This window comes from Erithacus rubecula (assembly GCF_903797595.1).
Source record: "Erithacus rubecula genome assembly, chromosome: 12".
Lineage (NCBI taxonomy): Eukaryota > Metazoa > Chordata > Aves > Passeriformes > Muscicapidae > Erithacus > Erithacus rubecula.
In genome coordinates, this window is record NC_136664.1 from 1,405,181 (window position 1) to 1,425,393 (window position 20,213).

Sequence of the window (20,213 nt, forward strand, 5' to 3'; positions counted from 1 at the left end):
TGTGCTGTTCCCTCAAAAAAAACCCAAAAAACAGGAGTGTTTTATTGGGAAAACCAACAGGAACTTTGCTGGGATACCCAGGGAACAGCACAGATGCAGCCAGTGAGATGCATTTCCTGGATGAATTATTAATTAGGGAAACCTCTGGGAACAAATGCAGCTTTAGCAGCATGTTTACATGCTGCAAAGTGAGGTTTGGGGGGGGGGGGAAAATGGAGAGGAATCAAAAACACAGCATGTCTGGCTGCCAGCTTTTTCCATGTGGAGTTTCTCAGAGATGTCATCCAGCATCTGGTGTCCTCGTGGCCACCCTGCCTGTGTGACACTGGCAGAGCTGGCAACAGGAGCCTGAGCATCCCAGAGCCCCTGAATTCCACTCTGCCCTCCCAGGCAGGCACTTGAGAGCTGTTTGACATTGGAACTGCCACGCTCCAGAGGAAATCCCAGGGGCTGAGAGTTCAAGGATTAACAATCACTGGCAGCCAAGCTGGATAATGTTTCATTCTTGCACCGTGTGAGCTCTCAACTTGATGAACACTTTAAGAAATGTTAATTGAAAACCTTGCAGAGGAGACTATTAGGAGGCAGCCTGTTCCTGCCTGATATCCACATGGGAAGTGGGATGCCATTAAGGGGTTTGTGGCCCTTATCAGGAGGCTGGGCCTGGGCTCTTGGTGTTTCTCATGCAGCTCTGCTCTCCTTCCAGGCCCATTTTCTATTATCGTGGCAACGAGCTGATGGCAGTGAGAGCTGGGCTTTACAAAGCTCACTACTGGACCTGGAGCAACTCCCTGGAGGAGCACAGCAAGGTAATGGCACAGGGACCTGTCCTGAGTCACTGGAACCCTGGGGATGGATACACTGGGGGGTGTCACCATGCTTCAGTCTCCCCAGAGCTGCTGTGCAGGTTCCTGTTGGATATCAGGAATATTTCTGCCCCAAAAGGGCTGCCCAGGGAGGTGGTGGAGTCCCAACCCCACTATTTAACACCAATATGGATGTGGCACCTGGGGACATGGGTTGGTGGTGCTGGGGGAACAAGTGGACTCAGTGATCTTAGAGGATATTCCAAACTAAATAATTCCATGGTCCTAAAAAACCCTGAAGGGACTGGACCCCTCTCTCCTGACATCAGGGACAAAAAGAGGAAAATGAGCAAATTCCAAGTTGTTTTGAGGGATGCTCCCTTTAATCAACACTTATTTTCCTTTAATACTAAACCTTCCCTGCTGAGTTCTGAGTTTTTAGATGTTCACCTGTGGTTGGACTGCCTGATCCTTTTGAGTTCCTTCCAACTCAGGATATTCTGTGATTTTGAGAAGGTCTGGAGCCTGATGTCACACTGACCAAGAGTCTCACAATTCCTGGGACAAAACATCCATTTTGAACTATTGAACTGAAACTTTTTGGGTTTGTGATGGGTTAAAACAAAAGCTGTAGGAAAGGCAGAGTGGAAAATACAGCAGTGGTTGAAAACAGTAAAATCAATGTGTTTAATCTGTTATCAGCACTGTGAGCCCACATCACACTATGTGTAACATTTCATTTATTTTATTTATTTCCTGGCTGATCACAGATGTTAAGCACCATTATTTCCTTTTCTTTTTGTGTCTTTCTTGGCTCTGAACTCTGGGGCATTTGCTGAGTGGCAGCTTCACACGTGTGCCTTGCAGCAGATCCCTTCAGACAGAGCTCTCAGCAATCCTGACAGCAGCCTGGGCTTGGGGAGGGATTGTTTGCATGGTTTTTTATTTTTTAATGCTTTTTTTGGTTTGTTTGTTTGAACTTATGGAAGGTCCTCAAGGCATCACAGGTGCAGAACTAAGTGCTGGTGACATTTGTGGATATAAAAGTGCAGAGATTCTTTCATTGGGATGTCCTGGGGGTAGAAGGAAACTTCAGCTCCAAGGGAGTCATTTCCATTCAGGGCTGGAAATGTATGTGTTTGTCTTTTTTCAGACTGTAGTGCTTCAGGAGTCAAAGCTTGTTTTACAGGCAGCAAGGAGGAAAGGAAAGTTGGCTCTAGAAATGTATTTTATGCTCTGTCTCAGTGCTAATTGCACACAGATAAAATGAGATCATTTATTTGTCTTGTGTGTGAGTAAAACCTGTTTATCACCCGTGGAGGGTTTTCCCTGGGAGCTCCTCTGTGTGTTTGGGTGTAGGGGTGGCCTCCTGCTCTTCCCACAGGAATTCTTGCTCTCCCTGGTGATAAAAGCACATACCCACACTTCCAATTGGGAAAGAAATAAATCCCTGCACAGAAAACTCATTCCTACACCCCTGAGTGTGTAACAGTGATAATGGGGACCAGCTACTCCTTCCAGAGCCTCTCCCACTGTGAGCAGTGGCAGTGCTGCAATTAAGGAATATTTATTTCTTTCCAAGTCTTTGTTTAACTGCTGTCTGATAAAAGTCAGCAATTATCCTGTACATCAGAGAGACGATTACAAATCCACTCTCTTTCCTGCAGCTTGGATCACATGAGCTTGATGTGGGGAAAATTGGAGCACATTAGTGGCCAGAGCAGCCATTAACAACATGCAGAGGAAGCTGAGGCTGAGATTTGTTCCAATTCTCCTCATGTCCTCGAGCCATTAATTACAAACCTCACAAGTTTAAAAATAGAAATAAATCAGAATGCAGAGCAGTTCCACAGTTCCCAGCCCTGCTGGAGGAGTTTCTAAGCTCACCTTACAGCACAGTTCCCTCTTTCAGTGGCTGGGCTTCCCAGCTGTGTTGATATTGGACTCTGGAATCAAAAGGGCCACTTTGTTTGCTAATTCCATTTGAAAAAACAACTATAAATCCATGCACATCTGTGGCATTTGGAATTCTGACTGTTGGCCTGTTTGTTCAGTAGGGTTGGTTTGCCATCCCAGTAGAGCTCCAGCTAATGAGGGTTTGTTAATTGTGTGGTCTTCAGAGGTCTGTCCTTGTTGTGAATCCAGTGAGGCTTCCAGACATGAAACTCTCTGTGTGCAGGTCCCAGTCAGACCTGGAATATGTGGGTTTCTTGTCATCCATTGGAAAGGGAGCTGAAGTTGGCCAGATGTGGCAGAACAGCTGCCTGTACAATTTGAAGAGGTTTGTTTAATGGGTAGGTGAATATTTCATGATTTTTACAGACAGGCTTTAGCCAGCTTTCCTTTCACTTTCAGAATTCCCTCGCTAATTGACTGTGTGGAAAATCACTGATACAGAAAACTTGCCCTGGGTTTAATCCACATTTTTATTCGACTTTCAGATGAAATTATCTCACTAAAGCAGCCAGGACCCCATTTTCATGCTGCTGCTGGAAAATGGGGAGCTGGTGCCTGTCCTGGGTCTGTTTGGGATGAGCAGGATGGTGAGGGAGGATGTGGCCCCTCACCTGCAAAGCTGTGTTTGACTGGGGTGTGAGTTGGTTCAGTAATAAAGGATGTACACACAAATAAAAATGTACCAGGGAGGCACAGCCTGCAGAAAGCACAGCCTAGCAAAGCACAACAGGGCTCTGAAGGCTCCTCTCCATCTGGCACTCAGAATATTTGCTCTGGAAACATCCCATGCAGGCAGCACACAGGTTTACAGTCATCCTCCAGTCCCAGGACAGCAACATGCCCTTACTGGTCTGCATCCTCTGCCTTATGGCCTGGGATTAGGAACTTGTCATCTGACACACAGATGAATTGTGCTGTTCTGTTCTTCCCAGCTTTTGTTTGTTTATTTTTTAACCCCCAAGCACTTTTATTTTTTTCTAGTCTGACTCCTGTCAGGAAGTCTTGTAGTCTCTCTCAGTGCTGGAGGATACCTTGATGCTGCTTTTTCTGCTGGATTAACTGGAATTTTTGATTCTTGAGGGGGTGGTCTCTTGAAAGCATGAAGGGAAAGCTCACTCCACAGAATCAAATGGGAGTGAGCATTTTGTGGGACATTTTCCCTGAGGATTGCACAGGATGCTTATTTGGAGCTGTTTACCTGCCTTCCATCTATATAGGTGGCTCATGTTTACATAATATGACATCTCTGACATTCAGGAGGTGATAAATGGGACAGAGAAAGATGAAAGAAAACCTGACTTGAAAAATGTGTTTGTATTTTTAATCAGTTTGATAGAGGCAGAAAAATCTCCCTCCTGCACACAGGCTGAGTCCCTGGTGCTCCAGGACTGGTGGATATCAAGCTTTTCCATTGTTGTTCACCTTTTTTTTCCCTAGTAGCAAAAATCAGCTGTGATAAAAATAGCCATGTGTGCAGGAGCAAAGGGAGAATTGGGGATAAAGCTGGGGAGATCCCTCTTGGACAGTGAAAACACACAGGATTTTTACTGGCAGCCACCTGTAAAATGATGGGGTTTTTTTGAAAGCAGGTGTCTGAAAAGGGGGGAAAATAAGTGTTTTCTATAAATTTACCAGAGTAAGCAGCAAGTCCTCAGGAATTCCCTGGTTTAGTGCTGCATAGAGAAGGCAAGAATGGGAGGTAGCAGGAGAAAGGAAATTTCCTTTGCCTGCCACCGAGAGCATCCAGCACCGAGCCACCCTTGCACCTCCCAAGAACACTTCAAGAAGGGGGGAAAAAAATAATGAAGGAAAAAAAAAAGTGGATTTGGCTGTGGGATAGGGGCTGATACCATCAACCTTTGTGCTCTGGGATTGCTGGAGCGCGGGGTGCCGCTATTGTTTTAACCCGAATGCCGCAGAATTTATCGCAGCCACGCTCGGCCATTGCCCTTCTCCCCCACCTGAAGGGATCGATCAAACCTTTTCTGCGGCGGCCGTGTGAAGTCAAGCAGAACCTCACAAATAATGACATTTCATTGTGCTGCTCGGCATCGATCGCTGCGCTGCCCCTCTCAGCTCAGCTCAGCTCATCTCCGGGGGCTCTTCCAGCCTCTTAACGCATTACAAACAATTTTTTTTTTTAAGAGCACGGCGTTGAAGTTTGGCACCTACACTTGGAGCTGAAGAGGATTTCACCGAGAATGGGCGGGAGGGCAAGGACAGTGTTTATTACCTGTGCAATTATGATTATTATTGGGCGTTAATGAGCAGCTGCGCTGGGCTCGCCGCGGGTGGAGCTGCTTTAGGTGGCCTGGGCTGGAGCCAGGCTGAGCAATTGCCAGAGGGCTCCCGTTAACACCAGCGGTGATTCCATCTCTTGGCCGCCAGCCCAAACTGGCAGCCGCCTGTGTTTGTCTCATGTCTATATTGACACAGCATCTGTGAGCCGTTTGCTCGGGAAATTAAAGCTGTGCAGCCCAAGGCTGCTGCATCCCGGCCATGGAAAAACAGCCCGGTGGCTGCTGAGAAGGACAGGGCTGGAAGGTTCACCTGGTGGGAAGGGGATGGTGGGGTTTAATCAGGATAATCGGGAGAAAGGGTTGTTGGAAACTCTCCTGCAGCAAACAGGTTTTTGTGGTGGTGGAAATACTGTAAGAGCTGGGCTGTTCCTGGTGCTCCTGGTTTGGATTTCAGGTTTTTGTGATGGAGCAGAAAAGCTCCAAGAGTTTGCTGGAGCACAAGGAGTGATCTTTGTGCTGTGTTTGATCAGTGAGCTCTGCAAATCCCAGAATCCTGGAGGCTGGAAAAGCTCTGCAGGGTCATGGATCCAACCTGTGACATCCCTGAGCCCCTCCAGGGATGGGGACTCCAGTCAGTACCTTGGATAGGGAGCAGGGACAAAAATTAGGAAATTATGGATCCCTGCATATTGCTATAACCGGTGTGACAATAAAGAGCTTTCAGGGATAACAGCAGAGTGGATTTGGGTGGTGTTATCCTGGTGGGTAGGACAGGCTTAGGCAGCTCTTGGCTCTTTTCCAGCTCCAGACATCACCAGACCTATCTATACAAAATAAATAATATTGAATTTTATATATTTATATCTTTCATTACTCATTTGCTGATGAATAGAAAATCCTTGAAATCTCTACAGGTTAAGTATTGACTCACAGAGTACATAAAAATAGCAATATTCTATTTTATTTACAGGAATAAAGTTGGAATGCCTTAGAAATGTCCTAAAATGGTATTCTTGAGGGGTTTATTTATTTACCTATTTCTTTATTTATTTGACTTTTCTCTACTAGACTGCTTTTCAAGTGGGTGCTTAAATTGGAATGACAGGTAGCTTTAAGCTGGTGGCTTTAAGCAAATTGTCCCAGCACTTTCTTTCCTGGGAATCTCTGGGATTATGTTGGGCTACAAGGATTTCCTAGGAAACACAAGATAAAACAGAAACAGAGCAATGTCTAAACAAACACCCAAGAGACAAAAATCTTTCACACTGAAGCATTTGCAGCCGAGGAGCATTGTACCAATTAGCAGGCTCTTAATTAAATTGCTTGTTTGATTTGCATCCAAATTATAATTTGGATGTTATGGAGGCTTTGATACCTTTTCATTAACTGGTCCTTTTGTGGGGAAAAAAAAAAAAAAAAAAGCCCACAAAAATCTCTTTTCCCTGTGTGTTTTAGAGGCCTGTGGCATCACAGGGTGGGAAGGTCAATCAGTTTTATATCCATTTAAAGTCCATTATTGGTGGGGCCACTCCAACCTATCAAGCAACTCCCTTATTTTTCCAGTCAGTGATTCAGGAATCTATAGCCCTGTGCAGATAAATGGGATTTCATGGGCTTCTAAACTTCTTGCTTTATTGAAAAGCAGAATATTAACTGCTCCACTGACCAGCTGTCCATTAAAAACACGGGGTATTTTTAGAAAATTGTTTGCCAATCAAATCCTACCAACATCTGTAAAGAGCCTTTTCAGTTTGTTTTCTAAGCAAATGCTGCAGCTGCTTTCCCACTTCCATTGGAACATTCCCTGCTCTCCCTGTCTCAGGGCACTTTGGGATTGTGAGGAGCAGCGTGGGAGCTGGAATTGTAAAACCAGTTTTAACAGGTCCAGTTGGGGCCAGGCCTTGCTGGGCTGGGCTGGGGGCAGGCTCTGCTTTATTGCCTGCCCAGGGAAATAAATGAGTTTTGCATTTTTGGCTCTTGCCAGGGTTTAAATGGGCTCTGGTGGCCCTGGAGGCTGCAGGTCAGGGATTAGGGAATTAGGGAGCTCCCAGCTGGCACAGCAGGGCTGGGGGCAGATGGAGCTGCCAGCTCCAGTGCCCACTGAGCACTTAACCCTTGCTGCTCCCAGCTGCTTCCCTGGGAAGGAGCTGTGCCCTTCAAACCCAGGGAAAATCCCACCCTGTGCCTCCACAGAGGGTCAGAGACAGGAATGTGGGAATGTCTCCACTTCCTGCAGCATTTCCATCCCCACTGTCATGCCCAGTCCTGAATCAAATTGAGAACACACCAGTTTTTATCAAATTAACCAGATTTGTTTCATTTCTCAGAGAAACTGATCTTCAGGTGCCTGCAGCCTCTCAGGGTATCTGGATGTCTCTCCTGGGTTTGGTTTGGATCAGAAGTGCCAAGTGATCCCATTTTCCTGGGACCTTCCAAAGCCAGAAAATCCTTTCCACGTGCAGAATTTTTATGATTAAAAGCTTCCACCTCTTTGTCTTTTGTTCTGCCATTTCATTTTAATGAATATTTTATTTGGATTATATTTTTATAAGACAAGAAGGCACAGCCTTGCTTCAGCTCTTGTGTCAGTGCAACACCACTTACCTTGTTTTACCCCACCAACTCAGAATGTGTTTTGGAGATGGAAGTGGTGGTTTAAAATAATCCTGAGGTTTGTGGGTGTTTTGCTGGAGAAAAGTGGCATCAATTCAAGCTTTGCTGCATCACCTTTGATGACCTCTCTCCTTTTTCCTGCAGGGCATTGATTTCTGTCCTGGCCAGAGTGTGGCTGGAGTGACAACACACACCCAGGAGGAGCACACTTACCTGCCCCTGCTCTTCCACCTGGGCAGGGACCCTGGTGAGAAGTACCCTTTAAGGTGAGCCACTTCAGGGCCTTTCATGAAAATTCAGGGTTCAAAATTTGATAGCTGGTTCTTGAAATCTGCTTATAAACTGTCCCAGAAAGCTGTGCTGGGAAATTGTGGCTTTTTCTCAGAAGGAAAGGACCAAACCTTCTTTTGGTGGTCAGGTGAGATGAGTGTGCACATGGACTTGTCAGCCTGCCTGTTCCTGTTCTGTGTCCTCCTCCTTGGGGAGGAAAACACCAATTTTTGGACAGGACAGGGCTGAGTCACATTCAAACACAGTGCTGGGGAGAGCTGGGAGTTTTGTGTCCAGGGAAGGAGCAGGCAGTGCTGTGTGGAGCTGGAATCTCTGCAGGGCACACTGGAAACCTTCCAGCCTCCTACCCCAGCTGGGGGAGCTTCTCCTTCTTCAGCAAGAGGACTTTGTGCCCAGCCCTGCTCCTTCCTCAGGCTCTCCTGGCTGTCTGAACCCATTTTCCTCTAAGCCTGCTATTGTAATATTTATCTGTGGCACACACCATGCCCTGAGAGATTCCCACAATGCAGTCAGCAGCCAGCAGAGCCCCCAAAAAGCCCTGCCACCTCCAAAAAACCACTGCCAAGGTGTCCCCACCTCCCTCCTTCCCTCCCTGCCTGCAGCAAATCCAGGGACACTCAGCCTCATCCCTCAGCAGTGGCTCTGACAGGGAGAGTGTGGAAATAAATCAAGAGGGAACAAGTGCTGCTGGGGCTGCCTGCACACAGCTGGGTTTGTGCAGCAGCCTGGAGAGGCAGAGATGTTTCCTGAGCTGACAGGGCTGCAATTACTCAACTGCTTTGAATAATTGAGTGGACACACTCAGCCCATTCCTTCCAGAGGAACTGAGCCTGTGCTGTCCACTGAGTGTTTTCACTGGAGAGAGGAGGGGAGGGAAAATATTTCCATTCTCTCTGGTTTAACAGAGCACTTTGGAGGTGCATCAGCAGTGGGTAAAGCTCTTTGGGAGCTCTGCTCCCACTGCATTCCAGCACTAATGAACAAAGCACAGCTGCAGCTCCAGGGCTGTAAATACAGCTCAGTGAAACTGAAGTGGGCTGGGATTGCAGGTGAGAGCCAGGCAGTTTAACAACTGTTTTATTTCCCAGGGGCCTGGAGTGCCAGGACACAGGGAATGGTTTCCCACTGCCAGAGGGCAGGGACAGGTGGGGGACTGGGATGGAATTCCTGCCTGTGAGGGTGGCAGGCCCTGGCACAGGTGCCCAGAGCAGCTGTGGCTGTCCCTGGATCCCAGCAGTGGCCAAGGCCAGGCTGGAGAGGGCTCAGAGCAGCTGGGACAGGGGAAGGTGTCCCTGCCGTGGCAGGGATTGGCACTGGATGAGCTTTAAGGTCCCTTCCAACCCAATTCCAGGATTCTGTGATTCTGTGTTTTAGGAAATGAGTGTATAGAAATAATGTCTTTTTCCAAAAATCAAAGCAGTGAATAGCAGTAACTGAACTGTAGCTTACCTGCTGTGTGTGTCACCTTTGTCACCTGCTCCAGGTGCCCCTGCCTTGCAGGGGATTGCACTGGATGATCTCTGGAACTCTCAACCCTAAATACTCTGTGATTTTGGGATTTTTGTGTTTGTGGATTGGAGGCAGAGGAGCTCTGCCCTCAGAGGTGTTTGCAGCACCTGCTCCTCTGTGATTCCACTGTTCCTTCCACCACCATGGAGTGAGCATTGGAATAAATTCCAGGGCTCCAGCTGCAATCATTTCTCATATGGTTGCATTGATTTTTTGGATATTCACAAGCTGTTGCCTTGATTGAATTTTATGGCAAGATTATGACCCAATTCTGGAGAGCTGTGCTGCTGTTTATTATGCAGCCCCTAATAGAAACCCTCTTTTTAGCAAACCACTCTTCCTTTCTCCAGCACATTCTGCTGCTATTGTCTCCTCTCTGGTCACAATGGAAAACTCATGGGAAGTGGGTCTCCTCTATCGAATGTGGTAATTAAATTATCCTCATTTGTGGAGCTGTTCCTGGTGTGTATTTTTATTTAGCTTAATTATCCCCCTTGGCAGGGAGCCTGCTGGGAGTCCCCACACTAATGTTTCTCCAAAGGGAATCCAGCATCCTGCTCCCAGCCTGCATCTGTCTGTCCCTGTGTGCTGCCTCTGCTCTCCCTGCCTGCTTTTGCTCACTTTTTATTACATTTATTCCTTATTTAGAGCAGCCTTTTCTTCTCCCTTGAAATGATTTTAATAATCTGTCATCTCTCTTGATTTACAATGAGTTTTGGAGTGGGGTCACGTGCAAAGCCACCAACAGTGGGTGTCACTGCTGCTCAGGAGGGTCTGGCATCACAGGCACCTCCAGAGGGATTTGCTGCTTCTATATTTGGGATTTCAGAGCCAGGGAATGGCAGGAATCAGCAGCAGCACCCCTGACCCTGCACGTGCAGGGCACACAGAGAGTTCTTCAAGGCTGCAGTTGTATAGATTTGGGGAATATTTAATATTAGTAATAAATACTATTTAATATTTAATAATAAATATTTAGATTGGGGCTTTAGGACCATCAAGTGCCATTACCTGGCCCTGCCAAGCCCACCACTGTTTGGGTCATCTCATGGGGGATGGAATGAGATGGATTTTAAGGTCTCTTCCCACCCAACCCATTCCATGATTATTGTTCTATATCAGGAAGATGAGTGGATGGAAATAAGCCATTTTTCCAAAAACCAAACAAAGCTTTTCAGTCTTTGTTGAAGTGGCTGCTGAAGGGATCCCTGAAGATGCAAAACCCAGCAGGGAACACGTTCAGCTCCCTGGGATTGTTGGTGAGGCAGGACAAGTCCTTCCTCTTCCTCACACTGTTCCCTGCATTTCCTGGAGGCTGCAGACCATCCCAGCACTTTCCATGCAGTGAAAAGCTGCTCAGGCAGGTCCTGGCAGGGTGCTGTGACAGGTCCTGGCAGTGCTGAGCACCTGCCCTTGTGTTCCCTGCTCTGAACAGCCTCTCCCAGCATGGCTGGGCCTTCTCTGCTGCTGCTGCCCCTCTGGGTTGGCTGGATCCCCCCTGCCCCCCATCACCTGCCAAGGGACACAGTTGTGTTTGCTGCTTTGCCTTGAAATGTTGTGGAATCCTGCAATGGTTTGGGGTCTGAAAGCTCATCCAGTGCCACCCCTGCCATGGCAGGGACACCTCCCACTGTCCCAGGCTGTTCCAAACCCCTTCCAGCCTGGCCTTGGGCACTGCCAGGGATCCACAGCTGCTCTGGGCACCTGTGCCAGGGCCTCCAATCCCACAGGGAGCAATTCCATCCCAACATCCCACCCAGCCCTGCCCTCTGGCAGTGGGAGCCATCCCTGTGTCCTGTCCCTCCACCCCTTGTCCCCAACCCCTTGAGACCCTTGTGAGTTGCCTCCTCCTTGGTGGTGAGAGTTGAGCCCTTTGTGCCTTTTTGTCACTTAGATCAGTGCAGGCTGGGGGACAGAAAATCTCACTTTTTATAGCTCTCAGCTTTAGCTGAGTGTGTGTTGGGCAGCACAGAAAGCAGAAGCATTTCCCTGAGTCTGGGCTTTGTTTCCTGCCTGGATGCAATAACTGCCCTTGTTACCAAATTTATCTAAATGCAGAACTAAAAGATCTGATAGGTTTTTTTCCTTGGCCAGATTCTGTTATCTTTGGGCTGTGCTCTGTGTGTGCTGAGTACCACAGAGGGAACTTGTTTCTCCAATGTGACAAATTCAGTAAAATTATCTGTTGGTACCATCTCCACAAGCAGTTGTCAGTTTTATTATCTGAGTCAGATTATTGTATATACAAACATTTACTAAAATACTGCATTACCAGTCAAGAAGAACACAAAAGACTTTATATATATTTATATATATATATCTAAAAAGCAAAGCTGGCAGAGCTAAAAATACAGTTAGTAAAAAACCTAATGCAGCCTGAAGTAGCAAAAGTGTTTAGAAGCTGAAGAATTTATAACAGAAATCTTTGAAATGCTGCCAGTTTGAGCCAGAGGTGCAAAGCTTAATAACAAGTGAGGGCAGGGTAAGTAAAGACTGCTCACACCTTGTTCTTACTCCAGGTTTGTAGCAGCTCCTGCTCTGAGCAATGAGTTTATTGAATTATGAACATCCAAATTCCTGTGTTTCACTTAGGGCAATGGATTTTACTATTATGGAAGAAAATGGAAGTGATAAGGCTTGGTTGATGAACATAATGATTTTAGAACACATTAATTAAGAAGAGAGCTCACAAGTGCCTATTTTGAGCAGATGGAAAATTCAGGAAATCATCAGAGAGGTAATTGCAGTGGTTATGGAGCCAGAAAAAAAAAAAGGGAAGGAGCTCCTGAAGGGAAGCTAAAGGGGAAAGGATCTGATAGAAAAGTTGCCAGTCTCACCTTAGTGCTCAGGGCACAAAGCTGGCTGTGGGGAAGAGAGAGAAGGTACAAAACAGGGGGAAATGTGAATAATAACAAAGAGCAAGGATTGTGCCCAGGGGAGATGCTGATTCCTCATCTTGGAAAAGAGGGAATGGTACCAGCTGCACTGCAGGGCTGAATTAGCAGCTGCCACAGGAGAGGGGACACTAGAAATGTGGAAATTGTGGCTAAGGAGCCAATAAAATACAAATGAAATAATAATAAAAGCCATGGGGCACCAACCATGCCAGGGCTGGATGCAGCAAGGTGGGAAGGAGCCAGGTGGGAGTGTACAGAGCCAGCTCAGAGGGGAGAGGGGGAAATAAATAAAATCCACCTGGGGAGGAGAATCATCAGCCTGGAGACTGGGAATGGACACAAACACCTCTGGCTGCCCTTTCCCAGTCTCTGGAACCAAGCTGGAACCCATCCCTCATCAGCCCTCAGGTGTTCTGGGTGGATGAGAAGGAATATTGAGAGAAAAAAGCTGAACAAACCAGCAAACTGCAGTTTGACATGGATGCCATCATCTTCATCATCATCTTCCTCAGAGACAGGAGCAGGCAGTGCTGCAGCCACAAGAAAGTGGCCTGAAGAGCACAGCACAGAAATGGTGATTGAGGAATAGCACTGAAAATGAAAGTTCAGGAGCAGCAGAGGAGCAGCCAGCAGCAGGATCAGTGGATAGCTGTTATTTCACACCCAGATGAAGCTTTTCCTGCTCACTCTGCCTTTATCCCCTTTGCCATTTCAGTGCTGGGGTTCCTGGCAGTGAAATCCAGCAGGAAGGCAGGATCCTGGGAGCTGGGGAGGGGAAAGTTCCATGAGAACAGGTGATCAGCACCATCCCAGCTCCTTGCTGCAAGGAGCTGATCCTCACAGCTTGGACTCAGATCCTGGAGGCCTTTTCCAACCTGAATGATTCTGGAATTCCAAGGTTTTCTCATTGGCCACATGCCCCTCCTGCTTCCAGGGATGCCAAAATGCTGCTGGAGCAGAGGTGACTTGGGGTTAGGGCCACTTCACCCTTGGATTCCTCATTTATTTTCCTTTGGCTCCTCTGAGTCTCTCCAGTAATTCCAGCAGCAGAGCCCCAAACCTGTCTCTGCCTCCTGCATTGTGCAGACCTTAAATTGCAAATAAACTTGATAATAGAAGAGAGGAACTGAGGAAGACTGAGTAATAAGGCTTGGATGCCACGGTGCTGTGAAGCCTCAAAGCACTGATAACAGATAAAATCAAATTATCAGAATCTGGGTGTATTTCACAATTAAAAATAATGGTTTTAATTAAAATAATTCCAGGGGAGAAGGAAGTAAAGTATCATTAGCCACCATTTTATGCTCTTCCCATAACTTCATATCAATCTGAGAGCTGCTGTTCCTAGAATCCTGCAATGGTTTGGATTGGAAGGGGCCATCCTGTTTAAAGCTCATCACCTTCCCCTAAACCAGGCAGCTCCAAGTTCTTGGTCTAGAGCCCTTTGTCAGGTTTCTGTGAATATTTTATTGCAATCCTCTCAGTTACACCAGGGCCCCATCACTCCCAGGACAGGCACTGCTCTGTGAATCAGCAGGACGAGGTGTAAAACATGCTGAAATCCTGCAGAAAATGCTCCTGGATTTGTTTGGGTGCACTGAATGATGGCCAAAGGTGCAGAGGATTAAAGCAGAGTTTGAGCTGTGTGTGAGACAAGCCCTCCTCCCTGCAGAGCTGCATTTGCTGGGAGGGAGGGCAGGCTGGGGTTAAGCAGCAGAGCAGGTTCCAGGAGCTGTGGGGGGAGGATGGGAGCAGATTGCCAAGGCACAATTACAGCAAATGAAGGAAGCACAGCCCACACCTGTGCCTGGGACCCCGAGCTCCAATCCAGCCCTGATTGCATCTCCAGGGACTTCCTGGAGGTAAAGTGTCAATTAGTGTAATGACCCTGGACTTTGTCCACTCTGCTCCCTCCTTCTGAGCGTGGAATAATTTCATGGTCGCTGGGGGATCTCTTTTAGCCAACTCCTCACAACACCACCTGCTCACCCTCTCATTCTTGCACTGCTATTCCCAGCTCTCCTGGCTGGGATTGCTGAGCTGGAATACAAAATGCAGCTCACTCAGAGGCAGCATCCTCACAGACAATGGTGCCCTGACACCTGTGCAGATAATTCCACCTCTGTTTGGAGCAGGGAATGCAGCAAACCTGCCTTGCAGCCCAGGCCTGCATGTGCATTCCAGGAAAGGATGGGACTGCAGGTAGGAGAAGTTCCCAGCTCCCTTAACAGCTCACACTGATTACCATGAGGTAATTATCCCCATTTTACATGCAAATTCCAGGCACTCTTGCAGATTTTGTCTCAAAATGCACTTGCTTAGGGCTGGAGGCAGTTTTAACTCCCGTGCAGTCAGTAAATACTTGACAAATCCATGGATTTGTGGGATTTTGGGGCATGTTGTGGAGCTGAACAGAAATACCTGAGGAAAAACTTGAGCCATGGAGCCAAGGCAGGAAAGCCAACCCCCATGGAATGGGGATATCCATGGGGTCAAGAAAAGAAAATGAAGCTCCATGGAGCAGGGTTAGATGGGATATTGGGATGGAATTCCCTGTGGTGGTGCTGAGGCCCTGGCACAGGTGCCCAGAGCTGTGGCTGCCCCTGGATCCCTGGCAGTGCCCAATTCCAGCTTGGATGGGGCTTGGAACAACCTGGGATGGTGGAAGGTGTCCCTGCCCATGACAGGGGGTGGGATGAGATGAGTTTTAAATCCCTTCCAACCCAAACCATTCCAGAATTCTCAGATTCTACGAAATTCAGGAGCTTCTCAGGATACTCTGGATTTCAGGGTGGTCCAGCTCTCTCCAGCAGGATCCATTCAGCTGGGTGTGAGAGCAGCAGCTCCAGCTCCTCATCCCACATTCCCTTCCTGCTCTCTATCAGCACAGCTCAGCCCAGCCCCACAATCAGCCTCTGCCTGGCTGCCTGCCCAGCTGGGATATTTATAGGGTTTACTGGAAAAGCTTGGCACATCCCTGGCCTTCCAAATGTGATTGTTTTGCAAAGAAGGAAATTAGCTGGAGTGTGGGGCTGGTGGCCAGCTTGGCCTGGGAGCAGAGGGAGCCCGAGGTCAGGACCCAGCTGCATTGTTTCTTTTATCTTCAGAAGGAATTTGCAGCTCTCTGTGGGGTTTTTGGTGATTTTTTTTAAGTGACTCTTAACGTGATGGACAAAGAGAGATCATTATTAGGGATCCTGCTTTTTAGAAATACTTGAGATATCAGTGAAGTGCACTCTGAGCCACTCCAGCAAATACCTGCTGGAGGAATGGATGGGTGAAGATCTGGTCATTTCTGAGCACCTTTGGGACTGGCAGATGGGTCCCAGCTTGGAATAATCAAGCTGCAATGGAAGAATGTGGATGGAGCAGAACCTCAGCATGTTGTGGAATGGGGGAGGTATTCTCATCTTGGACAAGGCCCTTCTATTCTTCTCCTCTCTGTTTGCATAATTTGAGTTCATTTCCTTGGTGGCTGTGGAGTTTAACTGGCCTGGGGTTGTGTTTGAAAGCCTTCCTGAGAACACTCTTGTAAAACAAAATATTGACATTCCCCTCCAACAACAAACGCCTCCACCCGGGGCAGGTGTTCCAGGAGAGCTGCTGGGGGAGGGGGGATGGGGCTGGAGAGCTGCTGACTCAGGTGGGACACGCTGGAAGGGGTGCCTTGGGAAATTCTCTGTCCTGAGCTGACTGGGAAAGTGTTTGTCCTGTGTCTGGGAAGTCTCCCTTGATGATCATTTAAGGAGGACAACCCAAAATGCTCTTTTATTTGCTAAGACAATTCCCTTGGGAATCCACACGAGCTCCTAGCAGATCTGCACCAGGAGGAAACATTCAGGAGTCCTGAATGGAAAGCTGAGCTGCTCTGGAGCCAGGTGATCTGTGGGGAGGACAAGCCACTGCCACCCCTGCCCTAAGCAGAGCACTCTGCCAGCCTGGATTTCATTCCAGCTGGCAGGATGATGCCACATCTCCTCCTCCTTGAGGCACATCCTGGTGATGTGGGCAGCAGGGTGGAGCCCCAGCAGTGACCCCTGTGCTTTCCCCTTGCAGTTTTGCCAGTGAGGAGTACCAGAGGGCTGTGGAGCACATCTCAGGGCTGCTGCAGCAGCACAGAGCCACCCTGGTGCCAGGCCAGCCCCAGCTGAACGTGTGTGACCAGGCTGTCATGGTGAGTGCCTCCAGCACAAATGCACTGGGGAATCCTTGGATTCAAATGCATTTGGAAAGGTTTCATAAAATGTCAGTGTTGGGAGGGGATGAGAAGAGATGCACAGTCACCTGCTGGTGGCTTCCTTGCTTAGAGACAGGGCAAATTCTTCTTTTCCTTTCTAATCCCCTTCTGCAAACCTCAGAATCCTGGAATCCTGCAATGGTTTGGGTGGGAAGGGATCTTAGAGCTCATGTAGTCCCACCCCTGCTGTGATTCCACCATCCCAGGTGCTCCAAGCCCTGTCCAGCCTGGCCTTGGGCACTGCCAGGGATGCAGGGGCAGCCACAGCTGCTCTGGGCACTTGTGCCAGGTCCTGCCATCCTCCCAGGGAGGAATTTTCCCCAATATCCCATCTCACCCTGCCCTCTTTGCTTTGAATCTTCTATGGGGCAAAGCCTCATTTTCAGTGATGTATCTTTAGTCTTGCACTGTCTCCTCCAATCCCCCCCATGCCTGAATTTTCCAAAGTCTTCATTGAAATTTTCAGGGACATTTTCAGTTCTGTTTTCTCTTTCCAAGCCTCCTGTTGGAAAGTTACACTTTGGCTTCCCTGTCAAACCCTGCCTGGTTTGTTGAGAACCTGGGAAAGGAGCTGGATAATCTGGGGGAGGTTGTCACTCGACAGGAGGTTGTGTCTTCTGAGGGAATGTGTCTGTGGGCTGACAGACAAAATAGTAACAGGCAAAATCTTCTTACAGACAAAATCTTGAAATGGGCTGTTACAAAATAGTAACAGAAATCATCTGAATCAGTCAGAACCTGCTGCCTCTGGTCTGTCACCAGCAAAGAACAAAAGGTGGAGCTGTGTCCTCTCAGTAACAAGGCAAAGATCTCCCTTAGCTTTGTGCCATCTCTTTATTTTTAGATGTTAAATAGGAAAAAGATTTGAGGGCCCATTGTTTCTGTGTTGTTTTCTTTCCTTATTCAACTTTTCCCTTAATGAGCACTGTTCTCTGCTCCTCTGGGACATTTTGGATTCAGGCACTGTCCCCAGGGCCTGGCTGCTGCCACAGCCCTGCAAAGGCATTTCTTCCAAAATTGCCTCACAACTTGAAGGCCAGCAGAGGCACAGAGTGAGCTGGGGGATCCTAATCCCAGGAGAAATGTTTCAATCCCAGCAGGAAACATGGGGAGTTTTCCTCACAGGATAACTCCATTCACTCCTCCAAAAATATCAGGCACCAGAAATGAAGATAAGCAAATTTTTAGGGAGTGATTATGTTGTTGGGGTGGATTGGGGCCTAAATCTGTGTTTGGGTGATGCTGGGAGATGAAGGTCATTTACTGACACCTGTTTATTTGATAAGGGTGTATTTGGGAGAGAGAAGAATTGTCTTTGCTTACACATAAACAAAGTGTGTGGAAGTGTTCAAGGAAATGTCCAAGGCCAGGGAGGGACAGGAGACAGGGAATGGCTCCCACTGCCAGAGATATGAGATGGCATGTGGGGCAGAAATCCTTGGGAGGGGTGGCACAGGTGCCCAGAGCAGCTGCCCCTGCATCCCTGGAAATGTCCAAAACCAGGCTGGACAGGGCTTGGAGCAGCCTGGGACAGTGGATGGTGTCCCTGCCTTGGCAGGGGTGGCACTGGATGAACTTCAATGTCCCTTCCCAGCCAACCATTGCAGGACAGCAGGTGGATCACTGCAGCTCCTGCAGCCCAGGACTGATGGAAGCAGCAGAGCAGGGAGTGTTTGCAGCCCACCTGTGCTGGGTGCCAGCAGCAGTGTCCAGGGAGCTCCCCCAGGGCTCTGCTGCCTTTTCCTGCCCTGGGAGAGGCTGTTCCTGCAGCTCAGGGCTGCACAGCACACATGGTGTCCCCAGGGCTCCCAGCAGCAGGACTGGGGCTGCAGGAGTGCAGCACAGACCATTTATTGTTCTGCTTTTTCAAAAGAACAAACATTTCATTTCATGTGCTCCTTTGGCTCTCAGCTCCTTCTGCACAGCACTCATTTTCCAGCCGTGGCTGCACATTTTAAACCAGAGGAACAGATTTAGAAAATGGCATTAATTGTTGTGAAATCCTGCAGAGCCCTGGTGCAGAGGTGCCTCCAGCACAGCTCCCTCTGTGGCTGCTCCTCTGCAGGAATAGCTGGTGTCTCACTGCCATCTGTTGTCAGCTCCAAGGAACAAAAACTTGCTCCACTGTTGGGTTTTGGTTTTTGGTTTTTTTTTTTTTCCTGGGGTTGAGCATTTCTTTTCTTTAGGAATTTAATTCCAAGAAAACAGAAATACTTGCAGGGTGAAAATCAGCAAAATGAAAGGTCAGTGTTGAACTGGCCTTTAATAGGGGACAGCAGGAATGTCCCATGGATGGACAGACCTGAGAGACAGAGGGACAGACAAGGAGCACAAAAGATCCCTGAAGGCAGAATGGGAGTTGTTATCTGCTCTTCCCATGACCACAATCCTAAATTTTAAATGGCAAACCCTCAGTGGAATCAAAAATGTTCATTTATCCAAATTCCTTCCTCTATTACTCCCTCTGGAAGCTGAGGTTGGCAGTGGATCTCCTTGCTGGTGTCCTTTTTCTCTTCTGCACATCCAGGTAGCTCAAGAAACATGGAAACAAGGGAAACAAATAATTTTGGTGTGCAGTGAAAGAGGTGTTTCAGGAATGCTTCCTGCCCCATCTGCCCATGGATTCATCATCAAAATGCTCATTAAAATACCAACATTCTTATCTCTCACACACCCTTGGCCTTCTGCTGCCTTTTGCTTCCTCAGGAAGGTGCCTGGATATTGCTGGGAATGGGAACTCTTCTGGAATCCCAGGTGTCACCAAAACCTCCCACTCTGGTTGTTGTGTGCTGTACAGGAGGGGCAGGAGGGTCACCAGCATCCCAGCAAACTGGGCTGGGAGAGGCCAGGAAGGACTGGAGTGTCCCAGAAGGGGGAATCATCTGCTGCCCAGGATTTGTAGCCTTTCCCAGCTTTTATTTGAGCACTGTTTGGAGTGGGGAAGTTTATGAGCCCAGAGGCTTGGGCTGCAAGAGGAATTTCATTTTTCAACAGCACATAAAAGTGTCTTTGTGAGGAACATAAAGAGCTGCTTGGGGTGAGAGCTTAGCAGATACTTGGTGTGAATCATCTCTCTGTCTCTTTCTGTTTGTTTTTAACAGAATTGGTCCCCTCCAGGCTGTGAGAAGCTTGGGAAGTGCCTGAAAGCACCAGAGTCTGATCCTAAGAAATGCTCTTGGCCTCACTGATGGCTGCAGCCCTCCAGAGCTACCCAGAGGCAGCTGGACATGCAGCTTGCAATGCCTGCTCCTGTTGGCACTCCTGTTTACACAGGAAGGGTGTGTGATGTGTGCATGATATCATCACTTGCTCTTCCAAAAGGGCCAGTGTTTATATTCCTCCTGCTCAGGGTTTAGCCTCTACTCCTCTCTTCTCCCAGCTCTTTCCCTAAATGGTAACTCCAGTGAGGATTGCTTCAGCTGTGAAAGCTCCCTGCCATCAGCTCCAAAATGCCAGGGATCACTCCTGCTCCTTCCAGCCCACCTTGCTCACTGGGGTGCCCCAACAGGAGCCATGGGACAGGTCAGGAAACCCAGAGCTGCCAGAGAACCCTGCCCAAACTGCCCGTGTTTTGTTTGCCTGTAACTTGTTGTTTTAACACTTGATTTCCATTGTGAGCTCTGGACATCAACTTGTTTTTCCTTTCTCCCGAAATTTGTGAGTT

At 48.1% G+C, this 20,213-nt stretch overlaps 1 protein-coding gene across 10 annotated transcripts in view; it reads left to right on the forward strand.

Moving 5' to 3' along the window:
• Nucleotides 1–20,213, forward strand: part of GALNS (galactosamine (N-acetyl)-6-sulfatase) — a 50,492-nt gene that overhangs the window by 18,326 nt on the left and 11,953 nt on the right. For 2 of the 10 annotated variants that reach the window (XM_079316005.1, XM_079316002.1), the window contains 3 exons: nucleotides 707–809; nucleotides 7,760–7,881; nucleotides 16,369–16,486. In XM_079316005.1, coding sequence (XP_079172131.1) covers nucleotides 707–809; nucleotides 7,760–7,881; nucleotides 16,369–16,486 — 343 coding nt within the window. Of the gene's footprint in view, nucleotides 1–706; nucleotides 810–7,759; nucleotides 7,882–12,007; nucleotides 12,466–12,713; nucleotides 12,775–12,824; nucleotides 12,971–13,027; nucleotides 13,284–16,368; nucleotides 16,487–19,650; nucleotides 20,167–20,213 lie in introns of those variants that run through there. The other 8 variants (XR_013775598.1, XR_013775599.1, XR_013775600.1 and 5 more) reach the window with 8 other exon arrangements.